The sequence below is a fragment of the Squalius cephalus genome (genome assembly GCF_949319135.1).
Source record: "Squalius cephalus genome assembly, chromosome: 10".
Lineage (NCBI taxonomy): Eukaryota > Metazoa > Chordata > Actinopteri > Cypriniformes > Leuciscidae > Squalius > Squalius cephalus.
Genome location: NC_137131.1, coordinates 42,717,491 through 42,736,694, shown reverse-complemented (window position 1 = coordinate 42,736,694; position 19,204 = coordinate 42,717,491). Strand labels below are relative to the sequence as shown.

At 38.6% G+C, this 19,204-nt stretch overlaps 2 protein-coding genes and 1 long non-coding RNA gene across 3 annotated transcripts; 1 reads left to right on the top strand and 2 right to left on the bottom strand.

Annotated features, from left to right (window-relative positions):
- The first annotated feature begins 502 nt into the window (after positions 1-502).
- myl9b (myosin, light chain 9b, regulatory) lies at positions 503-11,022 on the top strand. The gene is made up of 4 exons (XM_079884020.1): positions 503-655; positions 7,711-7,912; positions 8,004-8,165; positions 9,543-11,022. The coding sequence occupies exons 2-4, from the start codon at positions 7,729-7,731 to the stop codon at positions 9,716-9,718; spliced, it is 522 nt and encodes a 173-aa protein (XP_079740146.1). The 5' UTR covers positions 503-655; positions 7,711-7,728; the 3' UTR covers positions 9,719-11,022.
- Positions 654-3,788, bottom strand: LOC307165934. Its single transcript, XR_013822559.1, has 3 exons — positions 2,495-3,788; positions 1,153-1,741; positions 654-1,057 (listed from the first exon to the last, which is right to left on the bottom strand). It is a non-coding gene; the product is annotated as an uncharacterized lncRNA (long non-coding RNA).
- Positions 10,855-18,743, bottom strand: tgif2 (TGFB-induced factor homeobox 2). Its single transcript, XM_079884019.1, has 3 exons — positions 18,424-18,743; positions 15,757-16,019; positions 10,855-14,034 (listed from the first exon to the last, which is right to left on the bottom strand). The coding sequence occupies exons 1-3, from the start codon at positions 18,440-18,442 to the stop codon at positions 13,165-13,167; spliced, it is 1,152 nt and encodes a 383-aa protein (XP_079740145.1). The 5' UTR covers positions 18,443-18,743; the 3' UTR covers positions 10,855-13,164.
- Between the last annotated feature and the right edge of the window lie 461 nt (positions 18,744-19,204).

The following is a 19,204-nucleotide window of genomic DNA, read 5'->3' as shown; positions in this document are numbered from 1 at the left end:
ATTCCAGCTTTAATGATGCATATAAAAGACCTTTTCCAAGAGCAGTAAGATAATAACTTCCATAATAATAATAATAACTCTCTCTCATTTGGTTCATGGCTCATGTCAGACTTAATGGCCCTGGAAGACAATAACCAAACAACTGTCACGCATAAAAGTATGAGTTAATTAATATAAACAGAGTTATCCAGGGAACAGATCTCTCTATAATAAAGAGTTTCAGTAGTAGATTTTTCCAGATCACTGTCCATCCAAGGCAGGGGTTTTGAGGAATGTACACACACACACACACACACACACACACACACACACACACACACACACATTCACCCCTCATGATGCGAGGCCTTGTCTAAATAAGGCAGCTTATCTCTTTTCCTGTCATTTCATGTTGATTCCTCCGGGTCTCTGTTCTCTGTGTGCCTTCAACACAAAGACAGGCTGAGCATTCTTTGCCCTTATATGGTAAATCCCTGCTGTGGGCCGGCTCTGTCTGGGAGAACGGAGAGCTCTGATTGGCCGAGAGTAAAGTGGGAGGGGCGTATTACTCGAGCTGATGCTCTGAAGAAACTTTAGTGTCCCGCAAAAGTAACTGTCTCACTCTCCAACACAAAGACAACAGACTCAAGACCACGACCCCTCAGCTGTAGCAAAGGTGAGTTAATCGTGCTTTGGTTTGGTTTCGTGTGCTTAGAAGTCTCAGGCTTTCCACAAAAGTTGTGGATATATTTAGGCAGGCACTGAGGAAAGATCTAGATGGAGCTGGTGACGTATGTTGGGAGTTATGGAGCTGAAACTGATCCAGGATCATTTAAAATCCCGCTGAGCAAAGGATCTGGACATTTGAGTGAATACTGTAATGCATTTCTGTTATAGATCCAGGAGTTTTGTCCTCCTCAGTGATGGTCATAACTCATATAAACTTTAATTATTCAGAGAATAATGTGTTTCTTTGCATGTAGCTGGAATACAGCATTTGGTGTTTTTCTCAGTGCACCGTTGAGGTCAAAAGTCAGCGGTCAGACCCATGACATATCCACTGGCTGGAGGACAGGACCTGAAATGATAGCAGAAGAAACTCATTAACACAAATCAGCAACTATGTGTTTGTTTTAGATTATAGTGTTGTCTTTATTCAGAGCGTGACAGAACCTTTCCGTGAAGCAATATCCCTGGACGGCCTGTTAGTGTCTCTCTGAATTCTGCCAATCCAGTTTCAGAAGCAACAAACGAATGAAGGGAGGATGTGACAGGGTGTTCGCAACAGCTGAAGCGAGGGATTGAGAGTTAGAGTGCATTAGGACATCAACTTGAAGTTCGTTTATGATGATTTGTGTCATTTAAACAGGGTTTAGAGAGAAAAACCAACAAACACAACAGAATTCATGCAATCCATCGATAATATACTTACTGATGTTTGTGCTGCTGATTTCCCAACATGATGATGTCACTTCCTGAGTCATTTTAAAGTGTTTGTTTTTTTCTCCCCGAAAAAGTAACAGGATGGAAAGTGACAATGAATTTGAGGACACTGGAAAAAAAAAAAACGGATCGACATTTGAAACAATATTTAAACCCGAGATTAACCCAATTAAAAACCCAACGATATTGTCTTATTTTATTTAGCATATTAAGACCCAATAAGGGCATGAACATGTCTCGCAGGGATGAGCGTTTGATGTACCTCAGGCATTCCTGCATTTAATCCTGTGGTCCAGCTGGACATTGTGTTCTGATGATGCTGTCACACACAAACACACACCCAAAGCCACACACACACTCATGTTGGGTTTACATGTTTTATGGGGACTTTCCGTTGACATAATGATTTTTATACTGCATGTAGCCTACAAACTGTATATTATATCCCCCGACCCCTAAACCAACCCATCACAGAAAACTTTCTGCATTTTTACATTTTCAATAAACATCACTTAAGTTAGTAGGCTATGATTTATAAGCTGTTTTCCTCATGGGGACCAAAACATGTCTCCACAAGGACAAGAATTTCGGATATTGTGTATATTTATAGGACATAATGTCATCATAAATTAAAGTTTACCAGGGCCACACACACACACACACACACACACACACACAGCTTAAAATAAGCAGGTAGTTAATCAGTTACATCAATTCTAGTCCTACCTCATCATGCCCACAAAACACACAGGACAGCCAGGAATAATGCAGTCAGAAAGTTTAAAATAGAGAAGTGTTTCTCAACTGTCCATGTTTTAAGACAGAGTGTGTAGTCAAAGAAACAACAACAACAACAACAATTCTGAATGTTTTACTGATGCGAGAGAGTTTTATTCTGAAAGACGTGCGTATATAAAGCGGCTGGATTTTCGCACTTCAAGTAAAGAGTGCCTGAGAAACACTGGTTACTGATTCCGAATCTGCTGTCAGATTGAATGTTGTCAGGCTATATGTCAATGTCATTATTCAAACGTTATATCTGTAACTTGTAACGAAATAAAAAGTCTCTCACCTCAGAAAAAACGAGCTTTCCTCTCCTGTCAGCCGTGCTCGAGGCGCGCGCGCACTCTTCAATTGCCCGCGCAAAACGCGGACGCGCGCTGTATAATTTCACTTTGCGAGCATGCAAAGTCGTAGTTGTTGTCAATTAGTAAATCATGAAATTACCAAAAAGTACGAACAAATTAGCCTACGGGTTTTGCATGCAGGTATCCGTCTATTCGCCAGGATCAGTGTGTTTTATTAACACAATGTTAATATTGTGCATTTACCATGGTAAATGAAGTTTCCATAACCTTAATGCAAACTACCACTTTATTTTCACTTTGTGTTATTTTGTATATTTTTGGATGACTGATGTGCTGGCTCATACCAACTTACTAAATTTATTGTATTAACAAAAACTACTGGGACTGCTATTTGGCCTTACATTATACTGTTTATTCATCAGTGTTAGTGATATTCTCACAATTTACGTGTTATGTAAAGTGGGACTGTATAGGCTATGTGGATAAATAAATAGGGTATAAAAAATGTGGGTTGTGGCCAGTGGCGGATTTAGCAAATTGGGGGCCCAAGGCGAAAGTATGTATGGGGCCCCCCCATTCGATCTTTAAAAGAGAACGAAACTTTTTTTTACAGACTGAATGGGTGATAGGCAGGTAAAGCTAATCTACAGGGAAGTAAAGGTTGAAGAGGGAAAAAAAACCTTTCCCTTTAAATCCTGCATACACTTCTTTACTCTAAAATGAAGATGGAAAGCAGAGAACACACAAAGTGTAGCACTACACAAACTAATAGTCACGATGGAACCCAACAGAGAATACGGTTTCAGATAACACCTGAAAAATCTTGCATCACAATAAGTGTATTGTGATGTCAAAACATTTTAGTAACTAAACAGAAACATGTTACAATGTTTACATGGTACAATTTCTGGTAAGCTACGTTTTTTTATTTTTTTATTGCTTGACACAAATTTCACGATTTCAATTCAATTATTGTGATTTGATTCAATACTGACTCATTTGGATAAATATTAGGTACGCATGATAGGCGTTAATTTTTCTCAACAAAAAAAAAAAACTCACATAATGCTGTAAACATACAGAGCCCTATCAGCTGGTAAAAAATAACTTAAAAATAACTCAAATTAAACAATGCGTTTTTATTATAATAACAATTTTAATAATATAAGTACAAAATATACTACATATGTAATATATTACACATATTTAGCTAAATAATTGTTCTCCAGCTGTTTTATTGACGTCTTTCCGCGGTTGAAAAACACTGATTAATCGATATTATGTATGAGGAATATACATTTCGGTAAGTTGTACTGTATCTTTCAACATTGTTCATTCGTGTTTATTCTCTATTAGCTAGTAGAGATGATCGATTCTGTTCACCTGCCGCAAGGGATCTGTCACGTCACATTTACAAGCGCCAAAACGGTATTATAGTAAGGGGGTAACGCAAGAGGGGCGGCGAACTTGGGAGAGGTGATGTTGCATTTTGCTCCAAGCAAATCCACGTATATCTATGTGAGTGTGTTAACATTATTCTCACCTAGCGCCACTTCACAGCTAACGTTATGCTGCTGCTGTAGAGGCATGTTCAACGCTTTGGACGTTGTTGTTCCTGTCTGTATCCCCAACAGTAGCTGTAAAAAAGTTTGTCATCTTTGGCAGCGTTGCCAAATTATCTGCGTCTTTTCGCTTTTTTCTTTTATTTGAGCCGCTTGGGTAACTTCGTTTCATTTTCGCGTTTATACTCGTCTTGTATCGTGTACTTCCACAGTCCTCCTGTCACTGCATGTTTATCTTTCGCGCCGCGCGGCGCACCGTTACGGACTAGTCCATTTCGTTGTGAAAGTAGGGGGTGTATGTGTAGAGACGGATAACCATGAACTGGGCATTTTAACTACTACTTCAACGTTTCAGCGTATTTCTTAAGAATTTTAATACAATTTACCATGCTTTTGAAGCGTTCATGATGATAAGGGGCTTTTTTTTTTTTTGAGGTTGGTTGGGGGCCCCCCTACTACGACCGCTGGTAGGGGGCCCCAAGCAGCCGCCTACCTATGCCTCTATGTTAAGACCGCCACTGGTTGTGGCTTAATGACCATGAGAAAATGTGGGTCCCATGGCCAAACTGAGAACCCCTGAAATAGAGAATCGTGTAATTTTACACCAAACGCAATTATTGGAGATAGAAAGGCTACTAGACTTTTGCCATATTCATAATAAGACGATTTCCCAGGTAACAGTGAACTTTCTCAGAACGTTATGAGCAAGGTTATGAGCAAACGTTCTTCCAGTAATGTTAATAGAATGCTCGTTCAAAGTTATCTGGTCTTTATTAATGTTTATCAAAATTTTATAACAAAAACATTATTTCTACATCATTTATGGAACTTTTTTTATGAAACATTTTATTTGGGGGTTCGTCTTACATTTTTGTTTATTATTACTACCAGTTTCAGAAGGTTCAGAACTTCAGAGAACATTCAAAAGTATCGTTCTCCTAATGTTTGCAGAATTCTAAAACGGAGTAAGAACATATAGTAAGAACAACTAGACATTTTGAACATACAAATAATGTTTTTTTAATAACTTACAGGAAATGTTAGCAAAACATTCTTAGATGTTAGCTGGGTTTTAGTTCGTTATGGAGACAGAAGGATTAACGATGATTAACAGCAGGTCGTTTGCATATGGACCAAGCCTGATACAGAACGCATAGATCATCCCACAGCATTTGGTTACTTTATTGAGAAGACTTTGAGAAACTATGAATGCATGAGCAATAAAAACACAGATATGAAAATGAGTGTTAGCTGACTGTGGTCTTCCGTATAACATGAATTGCACATTCACGATGTATTGATGCATGTGATGGTTATGAAATGTGCTGTTGTTCACACGGGTCTGTAACATCTTCTCTGATGCGAATGGCTGTAAAGGCCTTTAGTGAATCTGCTCTGTTTACAGATAGAAAATGTTTCCCTAGATCAAAGCTGACTAACATCCTTAATCACAAACACTTTGGAGTGAATCGTAAAGGGCGACATCTAACTAAATCAGCATTAAATGGCACATCTTAAAGTGACTTCTGGTCTGTCTATAAATCCTCGTATTCAAAACCTCATTACACTCCTGCTGTCAGCCGAGTTCTGCTTACGTGAGTGTTTCTGAGAGATGTTAACATGTTCTAAGAATGATTTGCTAACGTTCCCAATAAAGGTACAATATGTACGAATTTTGTATCAAAATATTCAAAAACCACTTGCACAGTGTTATATATTTCTTTCAATTGTGTACTTACATTATCTTTAATGTTTCCAAGAATTAGTAAATTCAGAGAAATGCACAATTTTAAATAGTGCCCGTCCCTGTTCACTTGTCGCCTGTCAGTGACGTAATGTCCGCGTTATCCCTGGTTTGCTCGTACTGCCATAGTAACCATGGCAACAGACGTGGACAACTGCGTTATGTCTAGCGGCACGATGTTGTTGTATTGTTCAAACATTTTGGATCATGCTAAGCAGACTTTGGGACAAAAGTAGAACTAAAACGAGGATCAATATCGGCGTGGCGTTTTCGAGATGCCGAGAGCTAGCGTACGCGACTAACTTGACAGAGTTAAGCAACTCTTGCATGTACTTTATTAGACAGGTGAGCAAATGTACATAAAACTATGTTATATAGCTCAACATGATGAAATGTTAGAATATGATCAGTATGTTATTCTAATGTTGATCTAGCTCACTGCTAGTCTCATATAGCCAACAAACTAACACATAGAATAACATTATAACTTTTAACACACTCAAATGCAGTTTAGTGTGATAGTGTAGACCAAGTGAAACAGCGCTGCGTTCTCTCACAAGTTTCATTTGTTACATAAACTGACCAGTTTGAGAATTAATTCAGCACTAGCGGGTAAGTTAGTTCGGTAGAATGAAATGTCCTCATTCCTTTATATCCGCGGGACTTGCGTGTGGCGCTGAGATCTGTCTCTCATTAGCAGTCGAGCCCTGCTTCATCCCACAGCCATGTTCAAAACATCAATGTATTCACTCATCCATAAACATTATTTCCCATAAACATTATTAGAGATTTGTTATTGTAAGAGATTAGCGACCCCCAGTGTTGTGATCGTCAACGAGTGGATCTCTGAGCTGAGTGAGTGAGTGGAGGTGGGGCTCATTTGCATATTCATAGAACCTTTTATACTAAATGAGGCAAGGGTGTCGAGTTACATTCAAGATATTTTAAGCCATGAAGAATTTTTTTCAAGGAAAAAACGTTGAAATAAGTTATTTTGGTGATCAAAGATGAGTTTTAAAGGATACAATTATTGACTACACAGGGACTTTTAGAAGTGTCCCTGTTTCAGATCCATGTAATAATACTGAGTAGATAAGTGTCTGAAAAATATGAATTTTTGTTTTGACCATAACATTATGCTTCCTTCATAAGCACCATTCGAAGGCGGCAGAAGCGAGACCAATTCCACTGTAGACTTCTGCCGTTGATCCCATTGACTTTAGTTTTGTCAATGTTGATGGTTAATCCATACGGTTCGGCTGTACTGGCGAAATCAAAAAGAATATCAGAGGCCTCTGGGTCATCGTTTGCGAATACAACACTATCATTATCTTTTTCGAGGGCAAGCTGAAGCTCTGGCTGAAACAAGGCAAAGGCCGCTACTGACTCTGGACCCTGTAATTGTCGCTTGCAGACGTATTAAAGGGTTAGTTCACCCAAAAATGAAAATTCTGTCAGTAGTTACTCTCCCTCATGTTGTTCCAACCCCGTAAGATTTTCGTTCATCTTCTGAACACAAATTAAGATATTTTTGATTAAATCTGAGAGCTGTCTCACTCCTCCATAGGCTTCTATCTAATACTTTTTGTGTGCAAAAATAAATAAAAATAACGAATACTGGTTCACGACCTAGGGAGCTGATTGGCACAAATGCGAGTTTTACTGTCCATTTAAAAAAAACAAAAAAACATCATGTACTTGGTCGTACAGGAGAGAGATACACATATTTGATGTACACACACACACGCATTAAAAGCAAGTCTATGCCGGCCAATCTCAATCGCAAAATCCTTCCAGTGCATTGAAACATTCACTCCCTAAAAAGATTATCGATTCTATACGAATTAGAAAAATGAGCTAACCCTTTACAGAATATCTTCTGCTATTTCCTTAGACCTGAAACACCGCCAACATGTCCAGCAAGCGAGCGAAGGGGAAAACCACTAAGAAGAGGCCACAGAGAGCCACTTCAAATGTGTTTGCCATGTTTGACCAGTCACAGATCCAAGAGTTCAAAGAGGCCTTCAACATGATCGACCAGAACCGAGACGGATTCATCGATAAAGAGGATCTGCATGACATGCTGGCCTCTTTGGGTCAGTCTGACAGAGAGGACGTGACATAATATTGCGAATATCATAATATTATCACATCTAATGACATTTCCTTTGGTGTGTTTGTGCTCAGGTAAGAACCCGTCTGATGATTACCTGGAGGGAATGATGAGTGAAGCACCAGGTCCCATCAACTTCACCATGTTCCTCACCATGTTTGGAGAACGGCTCAATGGAACCGACCCGGAGGACGTGATAAGGAACGCTTTCGCCTGCTTTGATGAGGAAGGAACTGGTAAAACAAGCACTGGTTTAATATAAAGAGTTCACGGAGGGTCTCACAGTATGGAGGCCCAAACCTGTGAAAATTATAGATAAATAGGGCTGGGCATTGACGCATTACGATTCGATTCACAAGCAATTAGATTCAATTCTGTTGCGTTCATTAGTAGAATTGAACATTGGTGACTACTATTTTGAAGTGTTGTGTAATGTGAAGGGAATGAGTAAACGATGAGTGAAGTTCGCTAGTCCTGTCTCTTGTGTTTCTTTGAAACACTGAAAGATTGATTCTTGGGATTTAAGAATCAATATCAGTTCATCAAAATCAGAATCAATTAAATTTGAGAAATCAATATTTTTAACCCAGCCCTAACAAACAAACAAATAAATAATGTAATAATATCAAAATAAAGGAACATAAGACTTGATAAAAAAAAAAAAAATACAGTTCATTTTATAATCAAATTTAGTCCTTAATTTATGGTTGCATTACTTTTTCCTTTTATTACTTTTTGTATTTATTTTTTAACTTTCTTTTATTTTGTATTTTTTATATTAATTTATTCCCACATGTATATTTATTTATACATGTTTAATTTGTGCAGGTTTGGGGCTCATTTTTTTACTTATAAGAACATGCTAATAAAAATGCCCTTTAATTACATTTTCTATATCTCTTATATGCATGCTTCATTTGTAGGCTGCTTGATACACTACTGGACAAGTGTATCAACTAAGAGTGAACAATACTTCTGCAGCATTTATTAATCTTAGTTAATGTTAATTTCAACAATTACTAATACATTATTAAAATCAAAAGTTGTATTTCATAACATTAGTTAATGCACTGTGAACTATCATGAACAATGAATGACTGTATTTTTATTCACAAAGATTAATAAATACTGTAACAAATTTATAGCTCAGTGTTAATTCATGTTAATGCATTAACTGTTAACAAATGAGACATTGAAGAGTGTTACCGAAGTCTTCTGTTCACCAAGCCTGCTTTTATTTCTATTTAAAAAATACATTAATATTGTGAAATATTATTGCAATTTAAAATAATTTTTTCTGTTTGAATGTACTTTAAAATGTAATTTATTCCCGTGATCAAAGCTGAATTTTCAGCATCATTTCTCCAAGTCAGTGTCACATGATAAGTGATAAATTAAATGACATACTAATAATTAAAAAAATGTAACTTTTTTTTCAGTAAATATAAGATACGGAAATAATTTCTCCAAATGCAGATGCAAACAAAACAAATACCAGCAAAATAATTTTAAAATACCTCAATATTCAAATGAAGTTCACATCTTGTACACACTGTATATAAAAACCAAAGGTCTTCTCGCTCTGACTGCATGTTTGACCCTCGTCTGCACAGGTTTCATTCATGAAGATCACCTGCGAGAGCTGCTGACCACCATGGGAGATCGCTTCACTGATGAAGATGTGGACGAGCTCTTCAGAGAGGCTCCCATTGACAAAAAGGGAAACTTTAACTATGGCGAGTTCACCCGGATCCTCAAACACGGAGCCAAGGACAAAGACGACATGTAGACGACCAGAGCGAGTTACAAACACAGACATGATGAACATCCACTGGGGAAAAAGAGCATTTCATGTGGTGATCTATAAAATAAGTAATTCGATCTCTAAATGCACGATTTAGATTACATTGCAAACCATCTGCAATGTATATTTTGCGTTTTTATGTGGGACTTTATGTGTGTTTGAGTAGGTTGAAGCAGCTGTGGCTCAATCTGTGCAAACTATTGCATTGGAGATGCCATAAACCTGTTTAGATATAGTGCAAAGTTATTTTTCTGTGTGCATTTATAAGGATTCTCAGCATCTCCTTCTCGTTGAACGATATTTACAGATATCAGAGACATAAGGCAAGACACTACAGGCAAAACCATTGGATGCGTCTCAATCAGCTCCGTCAGGGCATCAATCAGGATGTCGGCCATTTTAATGGCTGTCTCAATCGCAAAATCCTTCCAGTCCATTAAAACATTCACTTCCTAAAAAGTCCCACAATGCAATGAAATTCAGGGTGCATCGATGCTCACTATATCGGTTCCCTATCCGTATACTGGTTCATGACCTAGGGAGCTGATTGAGCTCATTGTCTTTTTAGCCACAGGTCAATTTTGCTTCCATAATATATCCTTTCAGACTAGTGAAAAGAAAATATCCAAAAATACATATTTAATATATTACATTTTAACTGAACGTATATCATTCACCGATATAACATATTCATAAAAACATGGTGACCATTTATTTTTTATTTTATGTCTGTCGACACCATTTTCTTAATTATGGAGTAATAAAAAGAGAAACCCAAAAATGAAACAGGAATTTTGATCTTGGCTTTATCCAAAGTTCAGATTCATGTTCTGGAAATGTACGCAAATTAGCATATATTTAAATAGATCATGCATATTTAAATATATCATTTTAATATGAAACAATTGTCTTAATTTAATGCGATTACTGAACTGGAGAAAGTATGACGATATATATTCGATAACATTTTGACCCTATATTCACATGTAGTGTCTTGCCTTAAACATTTTGAAGTTAGATGGCCACAGACTTTGGGATGTGTAGATATTTCAGTGGTACTGCAACTTATATTTCCCCATCAGACCGGTGAATATCTGGCTTATAAAATGTGTGATTACACGTGGCAGCTCTCAGATAAGAAGTCATCCGTCATATGAAAGTTACGTATTTTATACTGAAATAAAGATGGTCTCACACGACAGATAAATAAATCATTTGTGCATGTCTGGGTCATTTCTGGATATTTGCTCCTAATTGCTGAAAATAAAAGGAAATTGATTTCTCCATGACATGACTACAAACATATTAAAAATGAGGCTTTTATTTCTCTGTAATATTTGTACAAAAGGACACCAAATAAAATCTCTGTGTCAAAGGTTTAAGGCAGATATTGCACAGACTAGTCCAAAGGTTTTCTAAGGAAGCAGGTAAGGCACAAATGCCAGTTTTACTGTCCATCTAAAAACAAAAAACAAAAAGCATCATGTATTTGGTCGTACAGGAGAGAGATACACATATTTGATGTACACACACACGCATTAAAAGCAAGTCTATGCCGGCCAATAACCTGAATGATATTTACACGTTTCACATTCTCATCTAAAAGACCCATTTTGCAATAACAATAATACAGTTCCAGGAATATTAATATTGGTCTTTCTGAACCGGTGAAAAAATAGAGTATACAAAAAAAATATATAGATCGTACTGTTCCAGTAACTAACCGAATGATCACAGTTTTTGAGGGGTTAGTCAATTAGATCTGTAATATGATGACACTACAATATGACAGTCAGTTTCTCATATTCAGTTTCTTAAATACAGATGCACCTTATAGATTCCTTAACTCAGAAATAATTAAAAACTCCCTTTGTGTTGTCAGAGAGGTAACATTACAACGACTCGAACCCACGAGAAAGAAAAGTCAAGTGAAAACTACAATAAACAAACCTGAGACACACTGAAAACCAATGAGAAGTAACGTGTACAGTACTACAGAACATGACCTCTGACCTTTGCATTGACCTCACTGAGAAAAAACTAATCAGAATTATGGCACGTTCGTGAGCAAGAGTAAACTGAAATAATGTGAACCGCATCATAAAAAGACAAAAAAAAAAAGGTTAAAATCATCATTACTATAAAGACTAATTTGACTATCTGTACATGTTCTCAGTTTCATGGAAACTACAAGCATAAAAATCATAATCCATCTAGAAACTCTAGTGTCCAAAAAGAGAGAAAGACTGAGGAAATCGCTCATTTTCTAAATCATATTTGTTAGTTCTCTAGATACATTCACAGATTATGAGCAGGAAAGCAACACTTCAGTTCATCTCTGAGAGGTACGAACAAGTTCATCTTGGAAATGCACAAAACTCCTTTAGTGTCAAAAAACACTTTCAGTCTAAATTCACTCACTAACATTTTTATCCCTCCCCTCTACATTGTGTTAGAGACTTTATGAACATGTAAAACACTGTTAATGCCGATCATCTACTTGACCCAACCATACCATCAGACGAATACTCATCTCAGCTACAGCCCTACGCTCACGTTACATGAGAACTGAAGAAAATCAATGTCAGCTCTGTCTTTGAGACGCCCTCGCCTCCACATCTCAGACACACACACATGAGGCGTGAGCAATGATCTCTGCAGTACGATCAATTTCCCAACGACCGGCCGCAGCACAGACACACGCAGCTCTCGGAGACTATTCTGACTGGGACCGGATCTAAATGGTTCTGGCATAATGACGAAGAGGTAAAATGAGACTATAAAGTGCAGGAAATATGACAAAAACACACACCATGTGGCTTTCAGGCAAAATCAGAGCAAAGTATTAAATCTAAGAGAGCACATTTGGTTCCTAAGCAGACCTTATTAAACGCTGCATGCTGGTCTTTGCATTCACAGATCACACAAAAGTAAAGCATGCTACGAGTGATAGTGGATATACTGATGCAAACAGGCAGGAGCAACTACATATGCAAGGCCACTAACAAACGTTCAAACGAAAATCTCTTGGCTGTTGTTGGTAAACCTGAGATGTACAGGTTTGCTGGTGTTTCTGCACACCTGGTCTCGAAGATCCCGGAGTCTGAAATGCTGGATTATTCTGGAAGAGGATTTTATGGATGCCCATAAACTTCATGTAGTTAAAAGGTAAGAGGTTTTGGTTTACAAAGAGTTTTAAAAATGTCTTAAAAATACATCCTGGTTTTCGTAGAGAAGCTTCACTCCTGACTCCACTTGTGTTCGTAGAGAAGCTTCACTCCTGAGTCCAATGAAGTGAACATCGGTGAAGAGGCTCTTTGAGTATCTAGCAATGATCTCGAAAGGCATGTACTAAAAGCACCCAGTTTTTTCCAAATTAGCGAACAAAAAGAGTTCAAAGTCAGTTGGTCTGCTTGAGTTTTCCGCACCGATCAGTTGACCGCTTCCGTGACCGTATTACGCACGTACTGAGAAACCCATGTGCTCGCAAGTGGCCCGGGTTGCCGGACGCTCCACATCCCAGAAGACGTAAAGCTAGCAGACTCTGTGACATTCTTGCCTAGGACATCGGAGACTCCGGCTGAGCTTAGGTCGACGGGAAGGCCTGGAAAAGAGCGGCTCATGACAGGAACTGATACTGGTAATATTGCGCTCTCCATCAAGCCCGGGTCAGCTCTGTATTCGTCACTTGAAGTCAAGATGGCCTCCGAATCACCATTCTGGACGAGCTCACTTTGACTCGAAGGTCCGTTCGCTTGCATCGCTTGCTCTTTCTGTCTGCAGTTTTCTTGCTCAGCCGCTCGTTGCAGGGCCGCGTCCACGAGAAGCTTCAGATCGCTGAAATCTTGCGCGCACAGCTCCGGTGGGGTTGGAGGAGGTGTGTTGAACAGGACCCCACTCGGGCTCAACGCTCCCAGGGTCGGGACAGAGGTAGAAGCAAACGGGATCGTCGTCAGGTAATGATCTTCACTCCGAAATCCAGTTAGACCTTCTCGCCTCAGCAGACCGCGAGTGTCCAGTTGCATCAGAGCCTGAACGCCTCCATCTTGACTGCCGGACGACGACAAGCAACCGGCTCCGGCCAAAATCGCAGTCGCAGTGTTACCCAGAAGCCTCAAGTCCAATGTTGGGCCGGGGCAAATGACTGAGGGGCGGGTCGAGGAGGCGGGGCTTTCCGGGGAGGCGGATCTGTCGGTTTTGCTGGTGCGTCGTGACATTGTAAACTGAGTGGGGTCTTTGCCGTCTTTCCGGAGCAGGTCCGGCAGGAGCCGCCGACGGGCGTTTATGAACCAGTTACAGATCTAAAAACAAGATTAAAAAGATTCCAGAGTTAAAATGCCATAAAGTTTAAACGCATACATACAGCATACTTGTATATAGGGTGACAATCTCAACTGCTTGATTGCTTGTTTCATCGCAAAACCTAAACTACAGTAGTTAACATTTGAAGTGTGATCAAATACTACTTTTTTTTAATATCAAAGTTATACATGAATTTTGAACGATAACCGTTCTTGTCTTAAGACAACTTTGATGAACTCTTTTGATTCACTTCAAATGGACTACTGTATATTATTGCCCAGCTCTAATCTGCTAAATGCTACTATAAGGCATGAGGATATTGTAAACAATAACATGATTTTTCTGTAAAGTTGCTTTGAAACAATTGTTAAAAGTGCTATATAAATAAATTTGACATGACCAAATGGTGGTAGTAATTAACTCTTGAGTTTCTGCACTTTCTGACCAATAATTTCCATAATTCTTTCCAGTCCTTTGTGATGACTGGATAAGGGTTTCAAAAACACACATTTTCATAAAACAAAACAAATAATAAAGTTTTCTAATCTAATAAAAACAACACTCAAACAGTCATTTCTAACAATGAAATACTTTAAAACTAACAAGAAACAGACTGTAGAAATCATCATTTCCATGACCATTTATGATTTTATCAATTCCCAAGATATTTCCAGGCCTGGAAAACACAAAATGCCCTGATATATCCAGATTTTCTAGGATTGAATAGAGAGAAAAAGCATTATGTAAAACGAATCCATATGAATTTAGCGGTTTAGTCAATTTTTGAAGCATTAAAGTGTCAGTTGTGTAGCCGTCTAATGGAGGGACAGAAATCTCTCAGATTTCATCAAAGTCTTACGGGTTTGGAGTGACATGAGGGCGAGTAATTAATGACAGAATTTTTATTTTTGAGTGAACTAACCCTTTAATATTTCTTGGTATAGGGTCAAAAGGGATGCATTTTTGGATCCTAACGCGGCGCCCCCTGTTGGCGAGGCAGTGAACCGCATGCTGTGTCAGACAGACAGCTGGCTCTAATGGAGACCAGAGGAAATATGCAGCACAGGCCTCGCCGCCCGCATTCCTGCGCTCTGACAACACCGCAGCTCTCGCTCAAGGACAAAACACAGCACAGACTGTGTGAGAACGTCTCAGTCTTTGAAGATTACAGCCAAACGTAAAAGTAAAGAGTGGATAAGAGACACGCACACAAAAAAACTAAATTGGAAAGAATACTCCTCATACTCAACTTGATGCTTAAACAGACTATTGACTCGGTCTGGTCCACTTTGCAACTTATTCTGGCAAAAACATGCTCTCTTAGACAGAAAGAGCACAACTGACATTCATAACCAAATGAATGGGTTCGTGCACTATATTTCTGAAGCCATGTGATAGCTGTGAGGAACAGACCCAAACTTAAGTCTAAATAAGCTTAAATTTAGGATTTTATGGTAACTGAGCTTTTTCTTTTGAGCTTGAAAGCTTCAGTTTCATTGCAATTGCATGGAAAACCATCACATGGCTTTGAAACAACAAGTTTTCAAATGCATGTCTAAAATTTGACACTTTCATGGTAATTTTGCCTTTTGAGCTTGAAAATTGGAAAATATTATACTGGTTTGAAACAAAGGACAATTTTCAGTTCTTAACTTTGTGATAATTTTGCATGCAAACTTCAGTTTTGTGCTAATTGCATGGACAGCGTGTTTAGTGCTCACCTGCGACACGGACAGATGCGTCTGCCCAGACAGGCTCAGCTTCTCCTGCTCTGACGGATACGCGTTGAAGCGATGCTCGTATAGCCAGTCTCTCAGAACCTGAACCGCCTCTTTGGGGAGGTTTCCTCGCCGGCGGCGTTTGGCGGAAGAGCCGCTTCTCCTACCGCTGGTGGACAGGTTGAGAGGATAACCATCGTCTTCGCACGGGTCACTGTCCGACATGGCAGAAAACTCAGTGTCTCCGTTCTGATCCTCATCAAAAGCTGAGAAGATGAAGGCAACAGAACATTATTGGTCTCAAAGTAAAACAGCAGGAGTTAAACTGATTCAGTGCAGGTCACAAAGAGTTTACAATGCCCTTAAATACCAGAAACACCACTATGCAAAGTATGCACATTTTCTGTATGCAGATGATCCTTTGAATTTGGCAAAATGCACAGTACAAAAGAGAACAATGCATCCATTTCACTGGACCTATAACTAAGTCTTTTTTTGGCAAAACGAACACCTTGATTTCTGAGGAACAGAGAATCAGTCCTTATCTCGTGCCTGAATCGTCCCGGTCAGTCGTTTAAAAGCGTCCTGCGGATAAATCCCTGCGACTGCACTCAATTTACACTTCAAAAGACTATTGACTCTGAACGGCTCCTCCATTCACACCTTCAGCCTCGCAAACTGAAGGGAATACAGCTTATCTGCGGCTCTACAGGTGGGCTCTACACTTTTACAATGAACATTATCATGAGAGCATTAGCTGCTGATTATTATGATAATCAATATGACCAGATAAAGCAGACAATAACAACAATAATCTTGCAGTTGACTCTGAACACGGCCATCACGCAACCAATATAGTGTAATATGCTGATGCCATAACATTCATATTTGAATATTTAAATCACAAACATAATAACCCTGTAAAGTCTGAACCTGGCATATGAAAACCATTTCTTGAAAATGAAGTTTTTTGGGTGTATCATATTTGATACTTCAGGTTTCAGATCAAACTCGGAAGAAAAATCACCTCAATTTTATGCAATTTGGTGCAGATGATGATATTTAAATGGCCAAAAAGATTAAATTCTGATTCTTGTAATGTTAACCAATGAGATATTATAACAAATACTTACATAACACACATAGTAAAACTCTCTATATGTTATAAATCTCAGTTATATATTATCTTCCAATAACGATATTTAAATGCTTAGTTTTATGATCAAAACTCTGTAGTTTTAAAATATAAGTCTTGAATTTGATCATCTGGCTTTTGAGGAAGTTTATTCGTTCATCTCTCAATCATCATTTTATTGCATTATAAAAACATTAGACAAGGCCAATAAACTCTAGACAAACACCTCAAATACTAATCTGAAGTTTCATGTTAAATTAAATCCTCAAATAAATCGCATTTAAATTAATTGTTACTAGCAATTATGGTTACTTGCTATTAACAACAGCATTATAAGATCTCCTTGAAACAATGGAGGAACCTTCTGAATTCCTGACAGTGATGATAATACCAAGTTTCCACAGTCTTACTGAAGTAACACTCACAGTAAATGCCTGAATACTGTATTTTTGGCAGGAACGGCAGTCAGTGTGGTTATGGGAAAAGCACAGGCTCTCATTTACGTCTGATAGCAGCTAAACTTTCAGAGACACATGAATCAGACACACTTCAGCAGCTCAAGAGTTTCTTTCTCCTGCTGAAACCTGAAGCCGGCCAAAGAACAGCTAAAAATGTGGGAGTTCCTGAGTTCCTCTTTAACAAAGCAGATTGTGTGTGTGTGTGTGTGTGTGTGTGTGTGTGTGTGTGTGTGTCTCTGGACATTCATGTTTCAGTCTGCAACTGTATCCGTGTCACAGTTTTGCGTATCGTTTGCAGTAATTTCAGTTTTTTTTAAATATTTGACAAAATGAAAACGTGCGTTTCTTGTGAAGGATGTGGATGAATAGTCAACCATAGAGCTGCATTATACAAACTGAGGAAAAATACATATGTTAAAATACTAGTGGAATCAAATTTGAAAAAACTGGCCCTCAGAATTTCACTGTTTTCTTCAGAAATATCAACCAAACTATCAGTTCATGGACTTAATCTAACATAAATGATTCATTGAACTATCAACGACGTCATTTCCGTCTTCCTGATTTTCGTATTGCATGTTGGTATTGAAAGGGATTAGTAAATTTGCAGACCCAAACAATCACTAAGGGCCCCAAACAAACAAATAGCCTACTGATAAACAAAATCACCCCTGCATCTTCAACGTTGTTTACGGCAACTCTCTCACTTTTAGAAAACGCTTGAATTTCACACGAAATACAAAGACGACCAAACAAAAGTGTGTTTGCAGACGCGAATAAACAAACGGCGCCGCAGACGCGCGAAAAAAACCAAACAAACAAACGCGCGGTGACGTCATCAGACCACAATGATACAATGTAACAAACGCGTGCGAGTCGATAACGCTGGGAAGATGGAAAAGGCTCTTCAGAAATGAGTCCTAATGTTGAAAAATGAAACGCTTGCATTGTGAAAGGCGAGAATCAGAAGCACATCTGCGTCTCACGCGCTCAGACTGAAAATCACGCCACGATCACAGACCCCATTCAAACACACACACTCGACACGACACACACGCGCCTGGGAACGGAGCTCACCTCTTTTGTTGGGCTTCATCCTGGATGTTGGAAAATAAAACAGAATGTTGGGGGGAAAAAAGTTGCTGGTGTGGAAACGCGGGTCCTCGTCAAACGGAGAGTGTGTTCTTCTCACACTCACACACTCTCTTTCTCTCTCTCACACACACAGCTGTGTTGAGTTGAAGCTCCAGTAATCAATGAATCTGCTCATTAGGCATTAGTGTGTCATGAGGGAAATGATCCTGTTGACAAACATCCGTTTACCTGCAGCTCCACCAAACTCACTCACACACTCTTTTCTCTCTCTCTCTCTCTCTCTCTCTCTCTCTCTCTCTCTCAGTGACAGGATCTAGACCCCTCCTCCTCCACACTGCAAGGGGCCAATAAGGGCCCCACATCTGTGTGTCATCACACTTTCATTCAAAACGCACAATTCAAGCACTTGTGCGAGTTTATTTCATTAGCTATGTCTTAGATTTGCAGTTCGGATTATAGTTTTACATGTAATCATTTAGCAGATGTCTTCAGCAGTTTCTTGGAAATGCCATATCTTCCGATCTAATTGTGAACGGTAGACTGATTTTTTTTTAATCTAACCTAAACTTTTTTGTTTTTATTAAAAGTTTGTTTTTATTTTATGTGGATGTGTATATATGTATTCTAACAAATAAGTTGCTGTTATAAAGCTGTTTGTCTCTGTAAATCCTGTTTTGCATTGCATTATCTTCTAACACTGCAATATCTTATGGAGTATATGCTTTAGACACTTTATATGTGCACATTTATCATTTATTAATTA